The 26,630-nt window shown below is 37.8% G+C and overlaps 1 protein-coding gene across 9 annotated transcripts in view; it reads left to right on the top strand.

Moving 5' to 3' along the window:
- MDM4 (MDM4 regulator of p53) overlaps nucleotides 1-26,630 on the top strand; it is a 92,853-nt gene that overhangs the window by 46,772 nt on the left and 19,451 nt on the right. For 4 of the 9 annotated variants that reach the window (XM_074308917.1, XM_074308915.1, XM_074308914.1 and 1 more), the window contains exon 11: nucleotides 512-6,618. In XM_074308917.1, the coding sequence (XP_074165018.1) occupies nucleotides 512-1,084 (573 nt within the window). In that variant the 3' untranslated portion in view covers nucleotides 1,085-6,618. Of the gene's footprint in view, nucleotides 1-511; nucleotides 6,660-22,626; nucleotides 25,444-26,630 lie in introns of those variants that run through there. The other 5 variants (XR_012489067.1, XM_074308921.1, XR_012489068.1 and 2 more) reach the window with 5 other exon arrangements.

Genomic DNA, 26,630 nt, shown 5'->3' on the forward strand with positions numbered 1-26,630 from the left:
AGTGTTGATTGGATAAGACATAATATAAAAGGAGATAAAGTGAGTGGTACAGGACTTATCTCTAACATGATTAATCCTAAATTATGAAGATAGTTTTCTTGAGAAAACTGTATTACACCCTGATGTGAATTTGAACAATACTTTCAGGTAGTGTCAAATTCTACTTTGATGCGCTATCCTGGTAGAAAAGTGATCTTGGGTTCTTGAAGGCTGTGCTGAGTGGAAGCTCTAATGATCCTTCCAAACTAAAACATCTTCATGTGTAGGCCTGGAGATTGAATAGGTATTTGTCTCCTTAGGACAGGCTATCTTGTTTCTGGAAGCTTATTATATTATGAAAAGATAAATCTCTATGAGATGATGAATTTGTTTTTGTTTATAGAACCCTTGAAAGTCATAGCTCCTTATCAGAACCTTCTGACAAATTTAAGGACATTTTATATTTTATTTGTTTGCTGTCTTATGCAGAATTATACTCAGGTGATTAACCTGAAATCTGTTGATTCTATAGGGTGAATGGCAGTGCACCAAGTGCAAGAAGTTTAATTCTCCAAGCAAAAGGTACTGTTTCCGATGTTGGGCATTGAGAAAAGATTGGTATTCAGATTGCCCTAAGCTATCCCATTCCCTTTCTGTGTCCAACATCCCTGCCATGCCAGTGAAGAAAGATGACCAAGGAATTGATGTTCCTGATTGCCGAAGAACCATCTCTGATCCCCTTGTCCGACCCAAAGAATCGTTTAAAATGGAAGAAAAGCCCAAACTGCTGGACCCTTGCAGCTCAGTGGAATTCTTGGATTTGGCTCAGAGTTCTGAAAGCCAGGAGACTATTTCTAGCATAGGGGAGCAGTCAGACAACCTTTATGAACAAAATACAGATACAGCAGCTATGGAAAATTGCAAAAATCTCTGTAAGCCATGCAAATTGTGTGAGAAGAGGCCTCGAGATGGGAACATTATTCATGGGAGGACTGCCCACTTAGTAGTTTGTTTTCGCTGTGCCAAAAGATTGAAGAAGACCAGGGCTCCATGTCCCATTTGTAAGAAATCCATTCAGATGGTCATCAAAATCTTTGTTGCGTAGCTGTTTAGCTCCCTGAGAACCTGTCATGTCAGGGCTCCACGTGTAGGTGGGTAAGCATCTGCACTTAGAGAGTGGTCTTAGCATGGGCCTCCCTCTTGGTTGCGTCACATGGAGTTTGAGCAGGAGCTCTTTGGGAAAAGGGCATTTTTCCTGAAGATTCTTTTTTGAGGACCTCTTAGAATAGACAATAGGTTTTCAAAATAATTTCATATGACTGAACAGTACCCAGAATAGCTGCCCTCCTTTTTCTTCACAGGTTGAGGTAAATACAGAGGGATTGAAGAGGGAGAAGGAGCATGATACAAATATGAACCTTTTCTAAGCTTTCGAGTTCCTGGAAAACTCTTATTGATGATAACAGAATCTCTTAATACCCAAGATAATTAGGATAAAATCAAAGCTGTCAATTTGGGAACACTGATGTTACTCTTAAAAGCGCTCAGCGTGTGGCAGTCCTGTGGATCTCTTTACTTTGCAGTCACATTGCTCAGTTCTAACAAGGAACAAAGTTCTTGAGCAAAGCAGAGTAGCCAGTGATGGACGGAGACTGAGTTCTATTTATTGAACTAGCCCTCATAAAAGTGCTAGGCCACAAAAGAATCCTTGGACTTGGTGCACAAAACTGCATTTCTGAAAGGGCATTGTCATAGAGTCAAAGAATAATGCTCTCTGAGATCTAGCAGTACCACTCTCATTTTTCAAATGAAAAAAGTCAAGTTCAGGAGATTATCGTATACCCAAGTCATACAAGTCATACGCTTGTGACAACCAGGACCAGGATCCTTAGAAATATTTGAATTGTGCATTTGATTGAAACACCCAGTTGTACAAAAACATTTTGAAGAATATCACTACTCTGATGGTGCAATAAGACCCTAACAGTGATACATTTGGTCTTGATTACTTAAACATTATTGGAATCTGTTGTGATTATTCTTGAAGGACTCTCTAGCCTATTTATTCTGTTTTCTCCATGAAAATGTGCCTCCGGATTTCAAGTGGCCTCTATTAATTTTTTTTCCCCCTCTCCTATTTTGCCATATCAAAAGGTTGCTTTTGAGAGTAGTTACTAAGGTGTACACTATTTGTACCAAGTCCAACTATAAAGCTGATTCAGTTCTGCAGACATTTATTAATCACCTCTTAAACATGCAAGGCACTGTTAGGTCCTGGGGCTATGTAAGGACTCAAATCCTAGCCCTCAAAAAAGTAATGTTGTAAAGCTTTAGTTTTTTATAGAGTGCGAATTAATAGAATTTAGGGAGGAAAAATATATTCATATAATAAAGAGCTTATCCATTAAGGAAGGCTTGTGAATTCAGACAGCAGTCAGAGCAAATGTATGGATATTTGAAAGTTTATGAGTTTAATTTAGTATTTCATTTCTGTACAACTTTCATCTCCAGAATACTCAAACTATTCTTTCTTTAGCTTTTGTTTTTTATTTGTCCCATGTGTGATAAATTTTGTTTTTGAAAGATTCTAAGATATTCATTAGAACCCAGGCTTATATGATTGCTCTTGGATCCCATTCCTCTTTTTAAATTTTTTATTTATTTTTAATTTTCTTTCCCTCACTGCTAGAAAAACAAATCATACAGTAGGCTAAGTATCATGGAACTGGAGTTGTAACCAGACTCTTCATGGAGTCTAGAGGGGAGAAGGGAAGTCTGTATCTATGCAAACCACCCGGACCCTCCAGCTTGTCTTGTGAGCCTCATCAATCTAATGCTGGAATAAACAGCAGGCTGCCTCTTCCAAGTAGTCTATAGTTTTATAAACTTTATTTGACTCTACTTTTGATTTTGAAATGATATTAACAGTATATGTCACTAGAAGTAACTTACTTGCTTCTCTCCTTTATTGACCTTTCATCTAACTGTTCTAAACACCATTAGTCATCAGATAACCAGCTGTATTTATATACACATCCACATATGTGTGTGTGTGCATGTTTTATAAAAACAAGTTAAGTTAAAAGGACTTAGAAAGTTAGTGAATTTCCAAATTTTGTCTGAAGAGGCTTCCTAATTGCATTAACTTCATACTCACTATACTTAAAAATGTTGTACAGGTATTTAGGTCTTATTCAAGTCTTTAAAAATAACTTTAATAAGTCTCAGAAGGTCAAATATAGCTGTTTATATAACCATATCTTAAAGTATTTAATCTTTATATTTCTATAAGTTAAAAGGATTTTAGACATTATTTCCTCCTCCCTCACCTCAAACCCAGTGTCTATCTCCTGTCACATGAAATCAACTTTGATCCCTAGTCACTTGGCAACAGCAGACTGATAACAGATTTTATTTTGGATTTTTTTTTTCTCGGTGTGCATATGTTTTGTGTATTTCTGTGCATTTGTACATAAGAGTTGTGGGTTTTTTTGTTTGTTTTTTTGAGGGAAATATTGTGTAGGTTGTTTATTTTTTGTTTTTTTTTTTACACTTTGGTTTGCATCATTATTTTGCTCACTCCTGATCACAGCACTCTTGGCTTCTCATTGGAGAGTCATTTGTATGAAGCTAGTGCACCTTAGGTTAAAATGCTTTTAAAAGCATTTTGGGGTGTCATTCATTGTTGTCTCAATGCTTTGTAGTTCAGTAGAACCATAACTAGATGGTTTTTCTTCTAGTGAGCTCTGTGTACTCATGGAAGAAGCACATGGTTTAGATACTGTGAATCTTTCTCCCTCTCCTCTCCATTCAATTTATCTTTTCAAATTGTTCAGATCTCTTGTAATAAGAGCTATTCATAGAAATGAAAACACAGACTTATTTTATCAAGAGAATAATAATTTTAAACTTTCTATGAAGAACAGTAGAACAGGCGGGAGTGACATGGACTCTTTGCACCTTATACTTAGGAATATCTGAGGAACTTATAATCCTTTTTGCCAGAGGGGAAACGCAAATGTCTTTTCATTTCATTGCTACTAGAGATACTACCAAATGTGTTACTGTGATTGTCCAGAAGTGTCTTTGGTTGGAGGTATGTATAATGCAGGTCAGAGAATGAAGGGAATACAAGATGGTTCATGTGGAGGTTGATCGGTGAGGGAAGTCCTGGGATGGGGAGGTAGCCACGTTAATGTGGCTTCATTTTTCATGAGTGCTGGTATACTCTCCTTTCATATGCTGAACATACTTGTTTTTATAATCATTGCTCTGATTCTTGTATTAGAGTTTCCAGAAAGCATGATATTAATAATGTGTTCTTATGCTCTGAGAAAAGCATTGATGAGAATGACCAACTCCTCTCCCTTTCCCCTTCTCTCCTTGTAATCAGGTCTTGTTAAAGAAACCAGCCTGTTAAGTTTTCTTGAGTATTTAAATATAGAGGTAGGTTTCCTCCACCCTCTAGTAAGAGGCTTTTTGAGGGACTATAAAATGTTAGACAGCTAAATAGTTTTTGAAAGACATATTGATGTATATTTCAGTATTATCTGAAGTACAGAATGTTCTCTCTGTTGCTGCTTATGTATTGACCAGTAATTTATTTATTGCTTCTTGGGTTTCTAGCTAGGTGTCTAGTGCCATCCTTTTCCTGATTTGGATTGGCTATACAAAAGACCGTGCAGCACATGTACAACATTTCCACTAAGAGCAGCTATTTTAATTCTGTGTGTCAACTCTTTCTGGGAAATGAGCACTACTGGTATTAGACAAGAATTCCCTTACTTAGTCCCTTTTAAGATTTGTTTTTTCATGTTCAATTTCTGCCTAATCTGAGGCCATTGGATTTTAGAGCAGTGCTTCTACACTTAAAACCAATATGCATATGTCCCTTCCACGCCCACAACTAGTTTATGTCTGTTTAGAACTCAGCAATTAATTTTTGGCATAATTGTTGATCCGTGCAGGTAATATATATGGGCTTATGTAAGAATGGAAAAGATGGGACAGCAAATCTCAACTCGAGGAACCAGAGGTTGACTGAGCTTCTTGGCTTGAAGAAGCCCTCCAGCCAGCCCCATGTGGCTGAGCACTCTGAAACAAAGCTTACCTTGCTAAGGCAGTGTTCATTCTTGTCCTGTCGTTACCCACTTAGATTAGTTCACTTTGTAGTAAGAACCAAAATTTATCCTTTGCTTAATTCCTTTAGTAAGCCACTGAAAATTTGGGGGGATTTGAAAAATACCTCCAGATGAAGTGCCTAAACGTTAGCGTGCCTTCTTTTAGTCTGTGGGCTTGGCGGAGACAACATGGTAGAGGGAAAATCAGGTACGAGTATAGAGAGCCTGCAGCCAGCCAGGGGTGGGTCTGAATAGGGAATGAAGACCCTTGGAGTGCAGGCTTTGACTTTTGAGCTCTGCCAGAGAAGTTGAGGGAGAGTGAGTATAATGAGCACCTTCGAGCAGCCCAAAGGGATCTTTGAAAAATCCTTATTGTTTAAATGCTCTTTTTTTTTTTTTTTTTTTTTTTTTTTTTTAAATGAACTTAACAGACATTTCAGTATATAAAATAGTAGTTAATGGATGCTGTATGTGAACTTGTGTTAGGTGGAGTTTGTGTAGACTACATTTCATACCAAAGTAGTAAACTGTGTCCTCTTTGGAACTTATCTTTGTTTTTCTTCTATGTATTTTTAAATATTGATGCTCTTTATATCTTTTTTGATATTAAGCCTTGCAACAAATAAGTATGGTCAAAGCAACTCAACGTCTTGGTCATAATCTGAAAATGTCTTTTTCATTCTGCCCCTCTTGGCTATCTGCTCACTGTCAGGAGAAATGGGTCACACACAGTCCTGCCTCTCACCTTTAAGTTGTTTGACTTTGGGCAAGTCAACCTCTGAACTGTAATTTCCTTATCTGTAAATAAGGATAATAATATCGCCCTGTCTACCTCAAGGGTTGTTTTGAGGATCAAGTGCTTTAAAAAGCGCTAAAGCTTTTCAGTGATGCATATGCAAACAAATTCTATCTACTACATAAAATAGCAGTACTGGGTAGCATTACTCTGTTGGCAGACACTCTTGGGCAGATGTTTCAGGTACTCATATCCAGAACTTGGGGCACATAAACTCACAGGGCTCCTTGTCTGGCAGTGAGCTTGATTAGGGCGGTCCTGTCCAAGCAACGTTCACCAACTTTGGCTGTGTAGCTGCTGCAGAGGACCAAGTTAGGATAATGGCTTTATGGATGTTTATGTAGCTTCAGGTAATTGTTTCCAGCATATAACTGCCACACAATTTTGGGGGGAACACAAAAGTTCTCTTGTTCTTTGCACTTGTGTAGTTGGTACAGAAGTCACTGCCAGTGTGCCAATAAGCATGCAGCTCATGTTAGATTTTTGCACAAGTGCTGAAGCAAGTATTTTTATTTTAGGTGTTAGAAGAAAGAGTTATTAGCAATTTCTTGAATGATTCTACAACATACTCTGATGTGAAGAAAATGTATTTTTGTTCTTAATCTGGTTTTCTTAAGATTTAATTCTGCAGCACCTATGTATATTTTGGCATTTGCAATATTTAATGCTTTTGAATAAGTACTGAAGCTGTATTTGCCTGTTAATATTAAATCTTTAATTTTGCCCTTGTGATGTCATTATTGTCATTAAAATAAGTAATTTTACTTGTATGAGTGAAATTTCTATTTCAGGTAATGACAATCTGTGCATGACTTTGGGGAGAGGAGAAGAGAGTTGTACTGCAATAGAGTCATCGTCAATTTTAATAGAAACATCCATAAATACTTGGTAGTTGAAGTGACGTGTAGTATCTTCTTTCATTTTCCTAAACTTTAGGAAAGCAAATTCTCAAGAGTTCAAAGTGGGGTTCTTTACCTTTTTTTCCTTTTATTTCTTCCCATTACCTACAATCTTACAATTCAAGAGTGGAGGAGTAATAAAACCACAGTGTGATACATAAGTTCTTGCTGGGGAGGTCATAAATTTAGAGCTGCAAGGGACCATTGAGTAGTGCAGCCCTTCCTATAACCTCATTTTGCAAATGATAAAGCTGAGGCATAGTTATGTCTCATGAGTTGCTCAGGATAGTTGCAGTTAAGAAGTATGAGGTAGGATTTGATCTCACATAACCCCAATTTCATGGTCTAGTGCCTTATCCACTGCTTAAGTTTTATTCATCAACCCTTTTTTTCCAGAGTCATCCACCCATGCAAGTGCTTTTACTAATGGTGGGAAGGGGACTTCTCAACTAGTAATTCTTTTCAACAAACATTTATTAAAACATCTCCTTTGTATAACATACCATACTTTGCCATGCTTCAGTTTCTTAAATGTTTATTTTAACTTGATTTTTCCTCTTTTGAGGATGGAGGTAATCAGCTATAGATACAATCTCCTTGCAAACAGACTACTCTTGAATCCTTTTTAGTGACTTCATGTTGTTTATTAGTGTTCTCCAAATAAGAGTTCATTCACCCTAGAAATGGCACTTGAGGCAAGGGAAAGTCAGTGATAGAGTGTTAGATGGAGGGAAGCTGCAAAGCTGGGCTGATTGGGTTGAAGAAACTAGAACTTGTCCAGGCCACTGCTGCCCCCCAGGTGAAATCACAATCCCAGCTCTTGTAATCAAATGTGTGTAAAGGTTATGCAAATGGATGGAGTAGATCTTCCACCAGGGGGCACCAGTGGCTCAATTCTTTGGAAAGTAGCTGGAGAAGAGTAGCCCAACTTCAAATAGATAGTCCCATTTAACCAACCCAGCAATTTAGTGTAACACTAACCGTGTTCCTGTCGGTATTTAAATGTTCTTGTGTTTGTAAGGGTTCCAAACTACTCAAGTCTATTTATTCATTTCTCCATCTCTAGACAACTTTGCAATAACTTTTTTAAATTGAAAAATCTGCATATTTCAGTTCCTTTTCCCCTGGTTTATGCAGATGAGTAGTGCTGCTCTACAGTTTCCTTTGCTTCCTCTCATCTATTCTCTCTCCCTCTTGCCAGAAGGGTAGGTGGAAGAAAGAACCTATTTTCAGTCAGCTTGCAGTCACTGCAAACATTTAAGCCATGTCGCATATGAAATTGTCTTTTTTGGGGGAATCTGTTAGGCTGTTAGCCTAGAACCCATTTTTTCCCCCAAATGAAGGTGGGCAAGTGCTCTTAACCTGGTGTTAGTGAATCCCTTGAGGATGGACTTCCAGGGGCTATGAACTTATATTTTTTTAAAAGTATATTTTAATTATTTCAACATCATTGATTTCCTTTGAAATCCTATGTATTTTATGCATTTAAAAACATTGAGACTTCAGCAGCCTGCCAAGAGTTCATGATAGAAAAGATTTAGCCCCACTATAAGCACTTATAAAAGGTTCTACTATATATATATATATGTATATATACACACACACATATATGTAGATATGCAAATATCTTTGTATCTTTCAATAAACTTTTTTTGGATGAAAATGTTGCATGTATGGTATATGTGCATATAGTTAGTACCTTCTTCGTCATTTCCTCTTAACTATGGGGAGGGAAAGGTGGCTTACCTTTCAACATGTTTCAACATTTCAAAATTCATTTAAGATTTATTCAAAGTGTTGCAATATTTTATAAGTGAAAACAGTGGCCAATCAAGAAAAAAAGTGAAAGGGTGCTTAGTTCATTAGTTTGCATCTACAAACGTACATAACTCCACTCAACATTTTGCAGAAGTTAGTCCAGAAAAAATGCTATCCATTGAATTAATACCAGGCCAATTAACCCTACCAAAATCTTAGTTGTCTAGATCCTTGCTTCTTTTTGCCTGAAGATCTGCAGTAGCTTTTTAAGTGGTCTTCCTCCCTCCAGTCTCTCCTCTTGGCATTCTGTCATTTGTACGCTTTTCAAGTATTCTAAAGCACAGGGCTCATCCCTCCGAAGTTTAAAAAGCTTTGGTGGTTTCCAGTGACATCTAGGCTAAGATACAAACCTTCCCCTCTTTCCTCCTGATCAATCACATTGAACATTCTGGCCGACTTGTTTTCTGAATGCAAGGTTCCACTTCCTGGTCCTATTTCTTTACCGGGCCCTGCTTCCCCTAGCTGTATTTAAAGCTGTGTGTCAGTGCCACCTCCAAAAAGCCTGTGATTTCACCAGTCATCAATTCTGCCACTCTCCCAATTAACATTTAGTTTGATCTTATGTTTTATATTGGCTTATTGCTGTACGGCTTATTTCTCGGTAGAATATAGCTTCTTGTGAGCAACAACTGTGTTCGTTTTTGGCTTTGTGATCCCAGCACCAATGGGTACTTTTACAAGCGTAGAATAAAAGAGAGGATAGATGGGGGAGCGGCCCTGTGATTTCATTAGTGTAGAGAATTCCTCTCTCTGCCAATGTAAATTAGTCACCTCTGCAAGTCACGTTTTTCTCACAGCACTGAGAGAAGTTAGTGACTTGCTCAGCGTCATATAGCCATTACATGTCAGAGATGGGGCTTAGACCCAGTTTTCCTGGCTTCAAAGCCAGTTCTTTGTCTGTCAGGATCCACTGCTGCTCAGAAATAAATGTCCCTCAGTGGGAACTGAATGTAGACCACAACATAGTATTTTTACTCTTTTTGTGTATGTGTATGTGTGTGTGTGTGTTACAGTTTGTTTTCTTTCTAATTTTTTTCCTTTTTGATCTGATTTTTCTTGTGCAGCATGATATTTGTGGACATATATAGAGGAACTGCACATGTTTAACAAATATTGCATCACTTGCCTACTGGGGAGGGAAAGGGAGAAAATTAGAAACCAGGGTTTTGTAGGGGTAAATGTCAAAACTTATTCGTGTATATATTTTGAAAATAAAAAGCTTAATTTTTTATTTATTTTTTTTAATGAATGTCCCTTGGGTAAATGGGAAAAGGGAGAAACAGCCTTCAAATACCTTTGCTAGTTTGGTTATTTTTCCATTCATGGAGAAGGAAAGATAGGCAGAAATAGGGGGGATCCACAAGTATTGGGGGGAAAAGTACATAAAACAAAATGGCATCAAAGCTCCCCCTTCTCTAATCTCGTCTGTCCCTGTCTTCTGGCTTCTTCCCCGATGTCTACAAAGCTGAGCAGATCTCCCTCCTGGAGCCTTCACCAACTCCTTCCCTCCTCACTAAGTATCCTGTATCTTTCCATCCCTTATTGGCTGAACTTGAGAAAGTTCTGTATTCTCGGGTCTCCACTTTTTCTCTTTTCTAGCAATCTAGCTTTCAACCTCGTCATTCCACAAAGTGTATTTTCAGATGAGGAAAGCTCTGTCAGTGGAGGTGGGCTTCTGTGCCTCGCCGGGGTCCCGTGGCCAGCCCTGCCGTCACCCCGGCTCCCTGAGTTTGGGTCACCTCTAAGATGTTTTTGGTGCTTGAGAAGATGGAGGCAGAACTGGGGAGAGACCCCTGGGCCTTAGGTCCTTCTGCAGGACACAGGCGGATCTCGCGCCCCTTTCCGGACTGGAGTCTCATGGAAGACCGGGCATCTGCCTGTTCCCTGAGGCCCCTTGCCTCGTTCTGGCGCCTGGCAGTGGACAAATCTAGCTGAGTTTAGTATCCTAACAGCCCGGGGGGACCCTGCCTCTGACTCCAGCGCTAAAACTTCTAATTCTCTAACCCAGCCGTTCCACTGCCCCGATTTTCCTTTAAATGCCTTCTTGAGAAACCTTTCTGGAAGCCCTCGGCACCTCCTCCCAGACTCCACCCCTGAAGCCGGGCACTAGGAGCGGCAGATTAAGGGCACGCCCGCCGGGGAGCCAGACCACCACGCCTCCCTCCCTGGGGTCTCTGGAGCCTCCTGCTTGAGTAGGAGAAGTTGGAATGTATTTGCATCTGATCCACCTGCCCCCTTGGGACTTCCCCTTTGCAGATTCTTGGAGTTCTCTGGACTGGTAAAGCTCTGCAACTTTAAAAATAGTGTCTTTGATCTCCTGCTTATGGCAGTGGAATTGTCAAATGTGGGGGAGGTGAACGGGGCTTTGCAAACCAAACCTTTGATGTCGAGGAGCTGAAAAATCTGAGCTGGAAAATTTGCTGCAAATGTTCAACATTAACATGCCTGGAAAGAGGCAAAAGAAAGCAGGTCTCTTCAGCCGCCTTTGCTCCGAGGCTGCACCTTCCGCCTTTAGCTGCAGTGTTTGTGATCCTGCTGTAACGCCAGCCTCGGGAGCGGGGAGAGCTGTGTGGGCCCGGGAAACGGCCCCCAACAAGTCCTTCCCCCCTTTATTGGCAGTCTGGTCGGCAGGGCCATCAGGCCCACTTAGGGAAGTCTGCCAGGGAGGGAGTAGCTGAAAATCAGCAGACTTGGAGCCGGGGTCAGGGTGCCTTGGGCAAGTTCCTAAATGAGATAATGAGGGAAAGGGGAGCAAGGAATGGCCCAGGCAGGCGCGCTCGGTCCTTGGAGCTTGCACAGCATGCTCGAGCCCATGAAGGCTTGGCAAGAATGCTTTCTGAAATTCATGAAGGGCTCTGCTCCTACCTGATTCTACTGTTATTGAATGTTGATGAAAAGTCTTAATTGACTTTTATTGTTTTTATTAAAAATTTATTATTAATTAATGGACTGCTGAGTCAGAACTGTGTGTGTATGCAAAAGGATGGAATAGAAGAGACTTCCCTGTGTTAAAGGGCGACCGCGTGGGCCCGAGGGAGGGAAGACCTTTGGGCCCTCTCTCCTCTGGTTGCCTTGTGGCTGCGAACCCACGGCAGCCTTTGTTCCTTATTTGTTCTGTTCCCTCCTGAGCTCGAGTGAAGGAGAATCAGATCTGGACCAGCTAAGACTCTGTGACTTTCAGAAGGTCTAACAATTACATTGGAGGGGGCTGGCAGGCCTAGTAGCCAAGGCTACTGAGGGGCCAGCCCTGGAGAGGACCCACTTGATCCCACTTAGTGGGGAATTGACTCAAGAAAGGTCAGAGGAAGTATCAGAGCCTGGATTCAAAACCTAACTCCCGAGAGCCTGGACAAGGTCGTCATTCAGAAGTTCTTGAGGACGGACGATGCCAGCTGCCGGGTTAACCGCTGCCATACAAAGAAAGGCGAAAACGGACCCCAAGTAGTACCTGCTGCAGGGAGTTCCCGTTCTGAGGGAGGCAAAAACTGTCCATGCAAGATATGGCTAGTGCAAACGGGGAGCAGCTTAGAGGAAAGGACTGGGGGAGAACCTGCCATTTCTTCTGCCGAAGGTGAAGTGTGAAGCAAAAAACAAACAAAAAAACCATGATGAGGAGGGGGAACATTCCCGGTATAAGTGTGTGTGTATAGAAATAAAGGAAGCTCCTATAGCTAAAACTAGATCAGAAATAAAGGGAGAAAAGGCCTTTCTCTTCTACAGGGAGGTTTCAAAATGGGGTCGACAGTTGCACGGAGACAGGGGCCAGGATAAAATCGCCCCTGGGGTCAGAGAACAAAGGGTCTGCTCTGAACACTAGCATCTTCTTCTCTGCTATAGGTGAGGCAACTCATTTTTCCTGACCTTTTTGTTACCGTGATTGTTTTTGTTTAATTGACTTTATATGAAGAAAAGCGAACCTAACAAATACAGATGGTCTCATGCTAACTATCTTTCCTGGCTTCTGGCTCCCTGGGTCCCGGTTCTGCGTGAGTACTCCATGGGGGCTGCTTTGATCTGCCTCAGCTGCTCCCAAAGGAATAGTCACTGGCATAGATTAAATATTTACCACCAAGCTGGTCCCCACACACCCCTGTAGGCCCATTTCTTTAATTAAAGATTCAGTGTGAAGGTGGGTGGTGTTTCCATTGGGCAGGGAGGGAGAGGCGATGTAGTGAGTTTGGTCCCTTCAGGGGAATTTAGCTTTGATTTCTCTCTCTTTTCCTCCTCCTCAAGAGTTTTAAAATCCCTCTTCTTCCAGAGTCAACACTGAGAACTGATTTAAAAGAAAGACTCAAAGCTTTGTGATCTTAGGCAAGTCACTTCCTCTCTGAGTCTTACTGTTTTCATCCCTGTGGGGCTCATGAAATCACATCTTTTTAATATTTAGAAAATTTTATTTTGTTATGAACTTAAGAAATAAAGCAAACATTTCCATAACAAAATAGGATAGAAAAACAGGATTACACCTGAAATTGCTGATCCATTATGTACAACTTGCTATTCCTTTCAGATATACAAAGTTATTATGTAACTTCTTCCCCCCCTTTTTTTCTCTAACTCAGATAACTATTATTAGACACAAATCTGTATCTGTAACATACACATACATTCAACATATAAATTCTTTTTCTAGATCCAAACTATCTTCATAAGATCTTTGCTGTTTGCTGTTTTGATTTGGGTATTTGTTCTTAAAACAATACTGCTGTTACTATGTATAATTTTCTCTTGATTCTGCTCATTTTGTTCTTCATTATTTCATGGAGGCCTCTTCATGCTTTCCTAAAATCACTGAACTTATCATTTCTTATTGCAGAGTAATATTTTATCATCCATGTATACCACAGTTTGCTGAGTTTTTCCCCAATTGATGGGAAACCCTTACAATTTCCAGTTCTTTGCCATCACAAAGAAAATTGCTATAAATATTTTAGATTATGAGGTTTCTTTTCGATTTTCCTTCATCATCTTGGGAAACAGACCTAATAGTGGTATTGCTGATTGAAAGGGTATAAGCAGTTTAATAATTCTTTGGGCATAATTCCAAATCTCTCTAAAATGGTTGGATCAGCTCACAGATCTACTAACAATTAATTAACATTTCAATTTTTCCACACTCCTTCCCACATTTGTGACTTTCCCTTCCATCATTTTAGCCAATCTGATAGATATATAATATTTCAAAGTTTTTTAAATTTGAATTTCTCTAATCAGTAATGATTCATATCATTTTTTCTTGTAATTGTAAATTGTTTTGTTTTTTTTTTCATCAGAAAACTTCCTATTTATGTCCTTTGACCATTTAATGGGGAATGACTTGCATTCTTACACATTTGACAAAGTTATTTATGTATTTGAGATATATGACACTCATTTGAAGAACTGTGCAAATCTTTTGTTTCTCCCAGTTTTCTGTTTTCCTTCTGAACTTGACTATGTTTGTTTTATGTATATAAAATCTTTTTGTTTTAATGCAACCAAAGAATCAATTTTACATCTCACAATACTATCCCTTGTCATAAGTGACAGACATTATGTTCTATCTTCACATTTTCTTGTTGTATTACCCTTTATATTTAGGTCTTGTATCCATTTTGACCTTATCTTAGTAAATGGTGTAAGATATGTCTATGCCCAATTTTTGCCCTACTCCTTTCCAGCTTTTCAAACATTTTTTACAAAGTAATGAATTTTTATCCCCAAAGCTTAAGTCTTTACACTTCTCAAACATGGGGTTACTATTTTTGCTGCTGTGGATTGTATGTTTATTCTGTTGCATTGATCTAGCTTTCTGTTTCTTAGCTAATACTGAATAGTTTTGATAATTTCTGCCATAGTTTAAGATCTGGTACTGCTCAATTTTCATCTTTGACATTTTTTCCATTAGTTCCTTTGATATTCTTGACTTTTTCTTCTTCCAAGTGGATTTTTTTTTTTGCTTTGTAAAATAACTTTTTGGTAATTTAATTGGGATGACATTCAATATATAGATTAATTTAGAGAAATTTGCATTTTTATTATGTTGTTTCTACCTTATCATAAACAATTAATATTTTTCCATTTATTTAAATTTATTTTATTTATGTGCAAACTTTTTCATTATGGTTTTGTTCACATAAATCATAGGTTTGTTTTGGTTGATATATTCCCAGATATTTTAAGGTATCTGGAGTTCTTTTAAATGGGATATCTAGAGGTATCTCTTCCTGCAGAGTTCTCTTGTTAATGTATAAGAATGTTGATGATATATGTGGGTAATATATTACATCCTGCTACTTTACTGAAATTATTATTTCAATTAATTTTTTAGTTGAATTATTGAGATTTTTCCAAATATATCATTATATAGTTTATAAAAAGAGATAGTTTTATTACCTCATTCCCTAGTCATCTTCCTTCTATTTCTTTTTCTTCTCTTATTGTTATTACTAGGCCAGTACAATATTCAATAATATTGGTGACAATGAGCATCCCTATTTCACACCTGACCTTCCTGGGAAGACTAATAGCTTATTCCCATTACAAATAATGCTTGCAAATGGTTTTAGGTAAATGCTTCTTTTCAAGTTAAGGAAAAATCTATTTAGGCCTATACTTTTAATAGAAAGGTATGTTGTACTTTATCAGAATTTTTTGGTATCTTTTGCTATTATCATATAATTTTTGTTACTTTGATTATTGATTTAATCAGTTATATTAATAATCATTCCTTAACATTTCTGTATGAATCCCATATGCCATAATATATTATCTTTGTAATATACTGTTGTAATCTTTTAGCTAGGATTTTATTTAGAATTTTTGCATCTATATTTATTAATGAAATTGTTCTACAATTTTATTTCTATGTTTTTACTGTTCCTGGTTTAGGTATCAATATCATATTTCATAAAAGGAATTTGGTAGGACTCCTTCTTTGTTTATTATTCCAAATAGTTTACTTAATATTGAAATAAGTTGATTTAAATTTTGATATAATTCACTTGTAAATCTGCCTAGTCCTAGTGCTTTTTTTTCTAAGGAGCTCATTTGTGCCCTGTTCAATTTCTTTTTCTAAAATAGATCTGTTTAGTTATTTTATTTTCTCTTCTGCTAATTTAGGCAATTTATATTTTTGTAAATATTCTTCCATTTCACTTAAGTTATTAAATTTATTGGTGTTTAATAGGGCAAAATAACTCCTTATCATTGCTTTGATTTTATCTACTTTAGTGGAATATTCACCCTTTTCATTTTTGATACTAGTAATTTGGTTTTCCTCTCTTTTTAAATCATATTAACCAATGGTTTATCTATTTTATCAATTTTTTCCATCATACCAACTTATAATTTTATTAATTAATTCAATGGTTTTCTTACACTCAATTTTATTAATTTCTACAATTTCTGATTCAATATTAAATTGGTTATTTTTAATTTGTTCTTTTTCTAGTTTTTTTAATTGCATACCTAGTTATTGGTCTACTCTTTCTTTTTTATTAATATAATCACTTAGAGATAGAAATTTTCCTCTTATTACTGCTTTTGCTATATCCCATAGGTTCTGATATGTTATTTCTTTATTGTCATTTTCATGAATGAAATTATTGATTGTTTCTATTATTTATTTTTTTAACCCATGCATTCTTTTTTTTTTCCCCCCTGAGGCTGGGGTTAAGTGACTTACCCAGGGTCACACAGCTAGGAAGTGTTAAGTGTCTGAGACCAGATTTGAACTGGGGTCCTCCTGAATTCAGGGCTGGTGATCTATCCACTGCGCCACCTAGCTGCCCCCAAACCCATACATTCATTTTTTTTTTTTTTTTTTTTTATTATATATATATTTTTATAATATTATCCCTTGTATTCATTTTTCCAAATTATCTCCCCCTCCCTCTATTCCCTCCCCCCGATGACAGGCAATCCCATACATTTTACATGTGTTACAATATAGTCTAGGTACAATACATGTGTGTGAATATCATTTTCTTGTTGCACAATAAACATTAGAATCCGAAGGTACATGCAACCTGGGCAGACAGATAGTAGTGCTAACAATTTTCATTCCCCTCCCAGTGTTTCTTCTCTGGGTGTAGCTACCTCTGTCCATCATTGATCAACTGGAAGTGAGTTGTATCTTCTTTATGTTGAAGATTTCCACCTCCATCAGAATACATCCTCATACAGTATTGTTGTTGAAGTGTACAGTGATCTTCTGGTTCTGCTCATTTCACTCAGCATCAGTTGATTTAAGTCTCTCCAGGCCTCTCTATATTCCTCCTGCTGGTCATTTCTTACAGAGCAATAATATTCCATAACCTTCATATACCACAATTTACCCAACCATTCTCCACCTGATGGACATCCATTCATCTTCCAGTTTCTAGCTACAACAAAAAGAGCTGCCACAAACATTTTGGCACATATATGTCTCTTTCCGCTCTTTAGTATTTCTTTGGGATATAATCCCAGTAGTAGCGCTGCTGGGTCAAAGGGTATGCACAGTTTGATAACTTTTGGGGCATAATTCCAGATTGCTCTCCAGAATGGCTGGATTCTTTTGCAACTCCACCAGCAATGTATTAGTGTCCCAGTTTCCCCACATCCCCTCCAACATTCATCATTATTTGTTCCTGTCATCTTAGCCGATCTGACAGGTGTGTAGTGGTATCTCAGAGTGGTCTTAATTTGCATTTCTCTGATCAGTAGTGATTTGGAACACTCTTTCATGTGAGAGGATATAGTTTCAATTTCTTCCTCTGAGAATTGTCTGTTCATATCCTTTGACCATTTATCAATTGGAGAATGGTTCGGTTTCTTATAAATTAGGGTCAGTTTTCTATATATTTTGGAAATGAGACCTTTGTCAGAACCTTTGTTTTTAAAAATATTTTCCCAATTTGTTACTTCCCTTCTAATCTTGTTTGCATTAGTATTATTTGTACAGAAACTTTTTAGTTTGATATAATCAAAATCTTCTATTTTGTGATCAATAATGATCTCTAGTTCTCCTCTGGTCATAAATTCCTTCCTCCTCCACAAGTCTGAGAGGTAGATTATCCTCTGTTCCTCTAATCTATTTATTATCTCCCTCTTTATGCCTAAATCATGGACCCATTTTGATCTTATCTTGGTATATGGTGTTAAGTGTGGATCCATATCTAATTTCTGCCATACTAATTTCCAGTTTTCCCAACAGTTTTTTCCGAATAATGAATTTTTGTCCCTAATGTTGGTATCTTTGGGTTTGTCAAAGATTAGGTTGCTGTATCCTTTTTTGTCCTTTGTATCTAATCTGTTCCACTGATCTACCGGTCTATTTCTTAGCCAATACCAAATGGTTTTGGTGACTGCTGCTATATAATATAGCTTTAGATCAGGTACACTTAGACCACCTTCCTCTGAGTTTTTTTTCATTAGTTCCCTTGCAATTGTCGACCTTTTATTCTTCCATATGAATTTTGTTGTTATTTTTTCTAGGTCATTGAAATAGTTTCTTGGGAGTCTGATTGGTATAGCACTAAATAAATAGATTAGTTTGGGGAGTATTGTCATCTTTATTATATTCGCTCGGCCTATCCAAGAGCACTGAATGTCTTTCCAATTATTTAAATCTGATTTTATTTTTGTGGCAAGTGTTTTGTAATTTTTCTCATATAATTCCTGACTTTTCTTTGGTAGATGGATTCCCAAATATTTTATACTCTCAACATTTGTTTGGAATGGAATTTCTCTTTGTATCTCTTGCTGTTGCATTTTGTTAGTGATATATAAAAATGCCGAGGATTTATGTGGATTTATTTTGTATCCTGCCACTTTGCTGAAATTTTGAATTATTTCTAGTAGCTTTTTAGCAGAGTCTTTGGGGTTCTCTAAGTATACCATCATGTCATCTGCAAAAAGTGACAGTTTAATTTCCTCATTTCCTACTCTAATTCCTTGAATCTCTTTCTCGGCTCTTATTGCCGAGGCTAGCGTTTCTAGTACTATATTGAATAGTAATGGTGATAGTGGGCAACCTTGTTTCACTCCTGATCTTACTGGGAAAGGTTGCAGTTTATTTCTATTGCATATTATGCTTACTGAAGGTCTTAAATATATGCTCCTGATTATTCTAAGGAATAGTCCATTTATTCCTATACTCTCAAGAGTTTTTAGTAGGAATGGATGTTGGATTTTGTCAAATGCTTTTTCTGCATCTATTGAGATGATCATATGGTTCTTATTAATTTGATTATTAATATGGTCAATTATATTAATAGTTTTCCTAATATTAAACCAGCCCTGCATTCCTGGAATAAATCCTACTTGATCGTAGTGTATTATCCTGGAGATGATTTTCTGAAGTCTTTTTGCTAATATCTTATTTAAGATTTTAGCATCAATATTCATTAAGGAGATTGGTCTATAATTTTCTTTCTCAGTTTTCGATCTACCTGGTTTAGGTATCAGTACCATGTCTGTGTCATAAAAGGAGTTTGGTAGGACTCCTTCATCCCCTATTTTTTCAAATAATTTATATAACATTGGGACTACTTGTTCTTTAAATGTTTGGTAGAATTCACATGTGAATCCATCTGGCCCTGGGGGTTTTTTCCTGGGGAGTTGATTAATAGCTTGTTCTATTTCTTTTTCTGAAATGGGACTATTTAAGCAATTTATCTCCTCCTCTGTTAATCTAGGGAGCCTATATTTTTGGAGGAAGTCATCCATTTCACTTAAATTATCAAATTTATTGGCATAAAGTTGGGCAAAGTAACTCCTTATTATTTCTCTAATTTCCTCTTCATTGGTGGAAAGATCCCCCTTTTCATTTGTAAGACTATCAATTTGATTTTCCTCTTTCTTTTTTTTGATCAAATTTACCAAAGGTTTATCTATTTTATTGGCTTTTTCATAAAACCAACTCTTGGTTTTATTTATTATTTCAATAGTTTTTTTTGCTTTCAATATTATTGATTTCTCCTTTTAATTTTTGTATTTCAAGTTTAATTTTTGGTTGGGGGTCATACATTCTTTAAGATTATTTAATTTCCAATTAGTTTTTATTCTATGTTTTCATGGTCTATTACTAAATGTAATTTTTATTGCATTGTGGTTTGTAATGGAAATATAACATTTCTGCCTTTTTGCTTTTAGGTATAAAATTTTTGTGCCCCAAGATATGGTCAGCTTTTTATAAAGGTACTGTTTACCTTTATAAAGAAAGGTTTATTCCTTTCTATTTCTATTCAGTTCTCTCCAGATATTTCTAACTTGTCTAAAATTCTTATTCACTTCTTAACTTCTTATTTATTTTTTGGTTAGATTTGTCTAGCTCTGAGAGGGGAAGATTAAAGTACTTTACTATTATAGTGCTGCTATTTCCACCTGTAATTCATTTAACTTTTCTTTTAAAAATTTAGGTGTTATGGTATTTTGTGCATATAAGTTTAATAATGATATTGCTTCATTATCTATGGTTCCTTTTATCATAATGTAGTTTCCCTGTTTATCTGTTTTAATTAAATCCATTTTAGCTTTGATTTTGTCTTATATCATGATTGATACTTGCATTTTTTTTAATTAGCTGAGGCATACTACATTCTACTCCAGTCCTTTATTTTAATTCTGTGTATCTCTTACTTTTAAATGTATTTCTTTTAAGCAACATATTATCAGATTATGATTTTTAATTCATTTTGCTATCCATTTCTGTTTTATAAGGGTATTCATCCCATTCAAATTCAAAGTTATAATTAATATTTGTGTATTTACCTCCATCCAATTTTTCTTCACCACTGTCCTCAGCCTCTTTTTACCTATATCTCCATTCTTTTACTTCTAACCATTGACTCCTTATTCCACACTCCCTTATCGTCTCTCCTAATCCTTTTCCTTGTTTTATTCACTCATCTAAATGTCCATCCGTTTTCTTCTCTCTTTACCTTCCTAAAATCTTAACCTACATACTTCTTTAAAAAAAAAAAAAAAAAAAAAATTCCCTCCCTGAGGCTGGGGTTAAGTGACTTGCCCAGGGTCACACAGCTAGGAAGTGTTAAGTGTCTGAGACCACATTTGAACTCGGGTCCTCCTGAATTCAAGGCTGGTGCTCTTTCCACTGCGCCACCTAGCTGCCCCTATGTACTTCTAAACTTATCCCTTCTTATACTGTCCCCTCACTTTCTTATTTCTGTATTACTCTTTTAACTTTTCCTACACAATTTTGCTTTTTAGAACTACCACATCATACTCAGGTCATCATCAATCTTTCTTTTGAACTATCCAATTACTAATGACAATCCTAAGAATATGATTTATATTACATTACATACATAAAAAGTAAATTATTTGACCTTATTGAGTCCCTTGTAATTGGTCTTTGATGTTACCTTTTATTTCTCCTGGACCTTATATGTCAAATTTTCCATCAAGTTCTGGTCTTTTTGTGACAAAAACCCAAAAGTCAATTCATTGAATGTTTTGTTTTTTTTTTCTCCCATTCAGGATTATACATAACTTTGCTGGGTAAGATATTTTTGGCTGCAACCCCAGTTCTTTTGCTCTTCAATTTATAGTGTTCCAAAACCTGCAGTCTTTTAGTGTAGCAGCTGCTACGTCTTGTGTAATTTTAATTGTGGCTCTGCTGCATTTGAATTTTTTTTTCCTTGTTGTTCATAATATTTTCTCCTTAACCTGAGGGTTTTGAAATTTGGCTGTGATATTCCTGTAGGTTTTCTTCCTGGGAACTCTTTCAGGTAGTGATCAGTGGATTTTTCTATTTCTACTTTCCTCTCTTGTTCTAAAATTTCAGGGCACTTTTCTTTAATTATTTCTTATAATAGTGTATATATATATATATCTATCTATCTATCTATATATCTATCTATTTTTTTTTTTTTTATTGCTAATACTCTGGTACTGTGATAATTCTTAAGTTTTCTCTTCTTGATCTGTTGTCCAGATCAGTTGTTGTTGTTGGGGTTTTTTTAAATGAGGTATTTCTTTCTCTTCTATTTTTTTAAAATTTTTTTTAATTTATTATTTCTTGGTGTCTTACAATGCTATTTTTTTATCCCTGCCAAATTTCTGGTTTTCAAGGACTTGTTTTCTTCCTTAAGATTCTGGATCTCTTTCTTTTTTTTTTTCCCATTGGGAAAATTTCTTTTCATAGTTTTCTTGATTCTCTTGGATTGTTCTTATTTTTTCTCTAATTTTTTCTCAATCTCTCTTATTTGATTTTTAAAATTCTTTTTCATTTTTCCCAAGAACTCTTTTTGGGAACATGACCATTGATATTACTCTTTGAGATAGAAGAGGCTTTTTTTTTTTTTTTCTTAATTATTCTGCTCTGAAAATGAATCCAGGTCTTCTCTATCCCCACAGTAGCTATCTATGGTTGGGTTCTTTCTCCTTTGCATATTCACTTTTTATTTTATTTTCATTTTTAGTGACTTGTTCTTATAATCACCTCTAGTCCCAGGGTGTGGAGGAGAGTGCCTATTATTTTTTGAGCTTTGCCCAGGGCCCAACCTCGCTGGTTGTCCCCCACTCTTCCATGATAGGAATACTTTTGCTCCCTGAAGACTCTTCAGTGTCTGCTCTAGAACCGAAACCAAGAACTCAGCAATTCTATAAGAGCCCTCACCAGGTGTGTACTGGTTCCTTCTCTTGGCTAGCCAGAGCCCAAGATGGGACGTCAGCAGCACAGCTGGGCCTGGCAGCTGTCCTTCGCAGCAGAGTCCTCAATCTCCCCCTGCTCAGGTGTCTGACCCCCCACTGAGGTGGAACTTCCTATGGCTGTAGCTAAGATAACCTGGGGGTGTTTGCTTTTCACTCAGGCCAAACCTCTGTTCTGGGTCTAGCCAAAGTTCTTCTCTGGTTGTCCCAGGAGGACCGATGCTCTGTCCCAACTCTTGTTTGTTTTGCTATTTTTGTCTTTTTTTATGGAAGAAATGTGAAGAGTTTGAAATTTTTAGACCTATTCTCCCATCTTCCCAGAATCCCCACTAAACCATAGTTTAAAAGTTGTTGATTCTAACCTTTCCTTTCACAGATGAGAAACTGAAACCCCAAGAAGTCATCTTGTCCCAGGTCAGTGTCTAAGATTTGAACCCAGGTCTTCCTGACTGTGCCTAGTGCTCTGCCAACCGCACCATGCACTTTTGTTATGAGAAACTGCTTCACAAAGCACTCTAAATACGAGCTATTTTAATTATCCTTTTTCAAGTGAGGAATGATTAACAATTATAGTTTGGAGGGGCAATCTATTACGATCTGGGCTTGAATAGGAGTCTCCCCTACAATGCATCCTCCAGGTGGTCAGCGATCTTTTGCCTAAGAATTGCCATCTTTTGTCAGAAGCCCTCCATAAAAGGGAAATTGCAGCCTCTTAAGGCAATCCTTTCTCCTTTCTCAGTACTGCAGCTCTAATTCTTCAGAAACTGTTCCTTCCAGCCCTTCTCTGGAGCTTCGAGGACCAAAGATTTAGCCTCAGAAAGGACCTCACTTTACAGATGAGAAACTTGGCTGCAGAAAGATTAGGTTTCCAAGATCATACAGGTGAGCAATGTGTAGGACCGCAGAGATTTGAACCTGGATCCACTGATCTAAATGATGCCGCCTAGGATTTCTGAGTTGATTTATTTGGGCTTCTCCAGTTCTTGAATCCCTGTGCCTTATAAAGTCTTCTTCAATTAATCAGTCAACAAACAGTTATTAAATGCCTATCATCTGGCACTGTTCTAGGCACTGAAGAAGCTGAGTTTGAGCTTGAGGTTATGTTGACTTATGGCTTGTGACTTTTGAGTTTTTAGCACAATGTGTCATTGTCTTGGTCAAGTCATTTGCTTTTCCGGGCCTCCATTCTTAGCACAATGCCTGTCACATAGTAGGGGCTTAAGAAGTGCTTATTGATTTATTGTCTTGACTCAGACTGAGATAGGAGGCACTTAACAATCGCTTGTTGGCTTGACTCCAACCTCCATTTTAATGCCTTCTGTAAAATGATGATAATAACACCTGCTCTCCCTACCTGCCAGGGCTGGTGTGAGAACAAATGGAGACTGTAAATGAGAAAGCATATTGAAAATGTTAAATGTGCCCTGCACAGTGAGAGGACTGTTTCATCAATAAATGTGTCGGCATTGACATAGGCCTAGAGTTAACAGTAATTATAGCTGACATTTCTATCTTGCTTCATGTTTTACAAAGTTCTTTTCATCTATTATTGCTTTCCTCCTTACAACAGTCCTATAAAGTAGGTAATGTGAGTCTTATTAATCCATTTTATAGATGAGAAAACTGACACTAAAAGAGATTAGGAACCTTGCCTCAAGTACCTTGAGAACCAAAATTTGAATTTAGGTCTTCTGACCCTCGAATCCTGTGACCTTTTGACATAGTTGCCCCATGATCCCTAAAGGTGAATTAGAGCAAAGGTTCTTCACCTTTTTCTGTGTGATAGACTTCTCTGGTAATCCAATGAAGCCACATGGACACTTTGGAATAATGTTTTTAAATGCGTACGATATTCAGGATTACCAAGGAAATAAAAGTTTAGTGACATAAAATAATTAAAATATTAATGACAACTAGGGTCTACACAGGTTTTTAGTTTCCTAGTTCGGTTTAAAGCTGTCATTGTAGTTTTAAGTTTGAAAATATCATGGACTTTTGGGACATCCTGTCTTGTGTTTTAAGGTCTGCAAAGCACAGTTGATCACCATAATGACCCTATGAGCTTAAAAGAGAAATGAACAAACAAATTCACTGACCTTGGTTAAGAAGCCCTGCATGAAGGAAAGATCTGATCAGAGAATATAATGGAACAGGGGATCCATTGAAGCCTTCTGGTCAAAATCTCCAGGTCTCTTCTGGACCCAAGCTTACTTTCTGCTGCCCCCATCTGGGAGCTCAAGAAGCACGTCTCCAAACAGGATTTCTTCGGAGCCACAGATATCACCCCTTTAATATCTGTTGAAATGAGCTACCCAGAAAGGCAGTTTGTGGTTGGCTGTTAAGGCGTACAAACAGTCATGCCAGGTTTGAGGGACTTGCAGAAGCTCTGTTCAGGTAAGAAGTTACAAATTCAAGACCGGTGTTGCCACATGTAAGTAGATTAACTTGGACTTAAAACATTGATCTCTCTCTTCTGGGTCTGGCTTTCCTAGCCCTGACCCTTCTGCTTCTGGTCCAAGGTTCTCTTATCCCCTTGCTCCCTGGCAAATCTCCCCCTCAGATCAAACCCCTTAGTCTCATGTTGAAACTGTCCTCATGGCTGCCTCAGTCTAGCTTTGGCCAGTGGGGGGACTCTGTCCTCCCTTTCATTCCTTATCACTTACTGTCCCTATCTGTGGGCTCAGGGTTGCTCACATTTAGTCGGAAAGTATTTAAGAATCCTCTGGCCAATGCCGAACCTTTGCCTCATTGTCAGCCCTCCCACTTCAGTCTTCTGATTGTTAGTACCTTGTATTGATTGTTAGCCCTGGATAATATTCCTTACCTGCCTTCCCCCTGCTCTGGATAACTGCTGACCTTTCAGCTACCTGCTTTCTCTTGTAACCATATCCACGCTGCTCTGCTACTGGCCATGGGCCTGGACCGTCCAGATTCTTCTCTGTATCTAATCCTCTTGTCTTTTTTGTTTGTCACTCGGCTCCAAGGGAACATGTCTAATAGCGACTTTCTCATTATGCTTGTTCAGAAGTCAGCCAGAAAGAGTTATACTTAGACGTTTGTGTACAAGCATGTGCTATTTCCATGCTATTATTGCATAATTTGAAATTATGCAAAGAAAATGATTAAATGTTTATACCTTCTGATCCAGTCATTCCACTTTAAGGTATTTGTTCTAAGGATGTAAATGACAAAAAAAATGATCATATATATATCTACATATATGTGTATGTATATGTGTATATGAATGTATTATGTATATGTATGTATATATGTAAATAAAAATCTTATTGTGTCAGCCAGTGTTCTTAAGCATGTAGGTAGAAGGGATCATATTCAGATCTAGTCTTCTCATTTCATATAGAGTGGCACCTGGGTACTTGTCATTAATTAGCTTCCAAAGGGTAACCACTGAAGGTATGTTTCTGGTACATCTCCAGTTCGCAACCTAACTATCCCTCCAAATGGTCAAGTGGGGGCTTCCAGTTGCAGAGGAACAAGCCAGCCTAGAGGGGCCATCATCCCACCCTGTTCAAGCTTCCTTTGTTGGGGAAGGCCTGGATACGGGGGTGGAAGTTCTGGTCCCTCACCCTCTGCCACTGCAGTCTCCACCTGGGTTCCTGCTGCCACTGCCACTGCTCCTGCTAGCTTACTGGCTGCTCACTGCTCCTTCAAGGAGCCTGTTCTGGAAGTTGGGAGACTATGCTGTAGCCATTCTGCAGGAACTGCACAACCTCAGCATTATGGGCTGCAGACTGACACCAGCACCTTTAGTGGGGAGAAGCTGTCTGAGGCATGGCTGGGGCTGGGTAGGACTCCTGGCCCACCCCACATCCTTACTGCTCCACCAAAAGTGGTGAGTGCTGAGCAAGTGTCAGTGCTGAAGCATTATTTTTTTTTCTTGAAAGGCTTTGAATCCTGAATTAGACGAGTTCCTAAGCAGATGAGTGCTGTGGTACCACTGTATAAGCCCAGAAAATCAAAGCGGTTTTCTTGACCACAGTCAGCTGTGGTAGCAAAACCTAAGCTATTTCACTCCCAGTTCAGGGCTTGAAATTTTTTTTTCATTTGTTTTTATATCATGCTGCTATTTAAGAAGAAATCGGGTAACACCTTTCAGGGAAAATATGGAGGGTATTCCTGTTTAGGACAGGGGTTTGTCCTGGGATGATCTCTGAGATCCCCGCCAGTTGTAAGAGTCTGTAATTCCATGTTCAGAGAAGGGCAGGATGAGAGAGACATTCTCTGTATTTAAATGACAGAGTCCCAAGCATGTGTGTCGAATTGAGTGAGTGGACTTTAGAGAGTCTGGCCTTTGCAAGTCCATAAAGACTTTTTATGATAGAAATAACTACTTCTCCTCTATCATAAAGCATGCATCAG

This window comes from Sminthopsis crassicaudata, chromosome 4 (genome assembly GCF_048593235.1).
Source record: "Sminthopsis crassicaudata isolate SCR6 chromosome 4, ASM4859323v1, whole genome shotgun sequence".
NCBI classification, from domain to species: domain Eukaryota; kingdom Metazoa; phylum Chordata; class Mammalia; order Dasyuromorphia; family Dasyuridae; genus Sminthopsis; species Sminthopsis crassicaudata.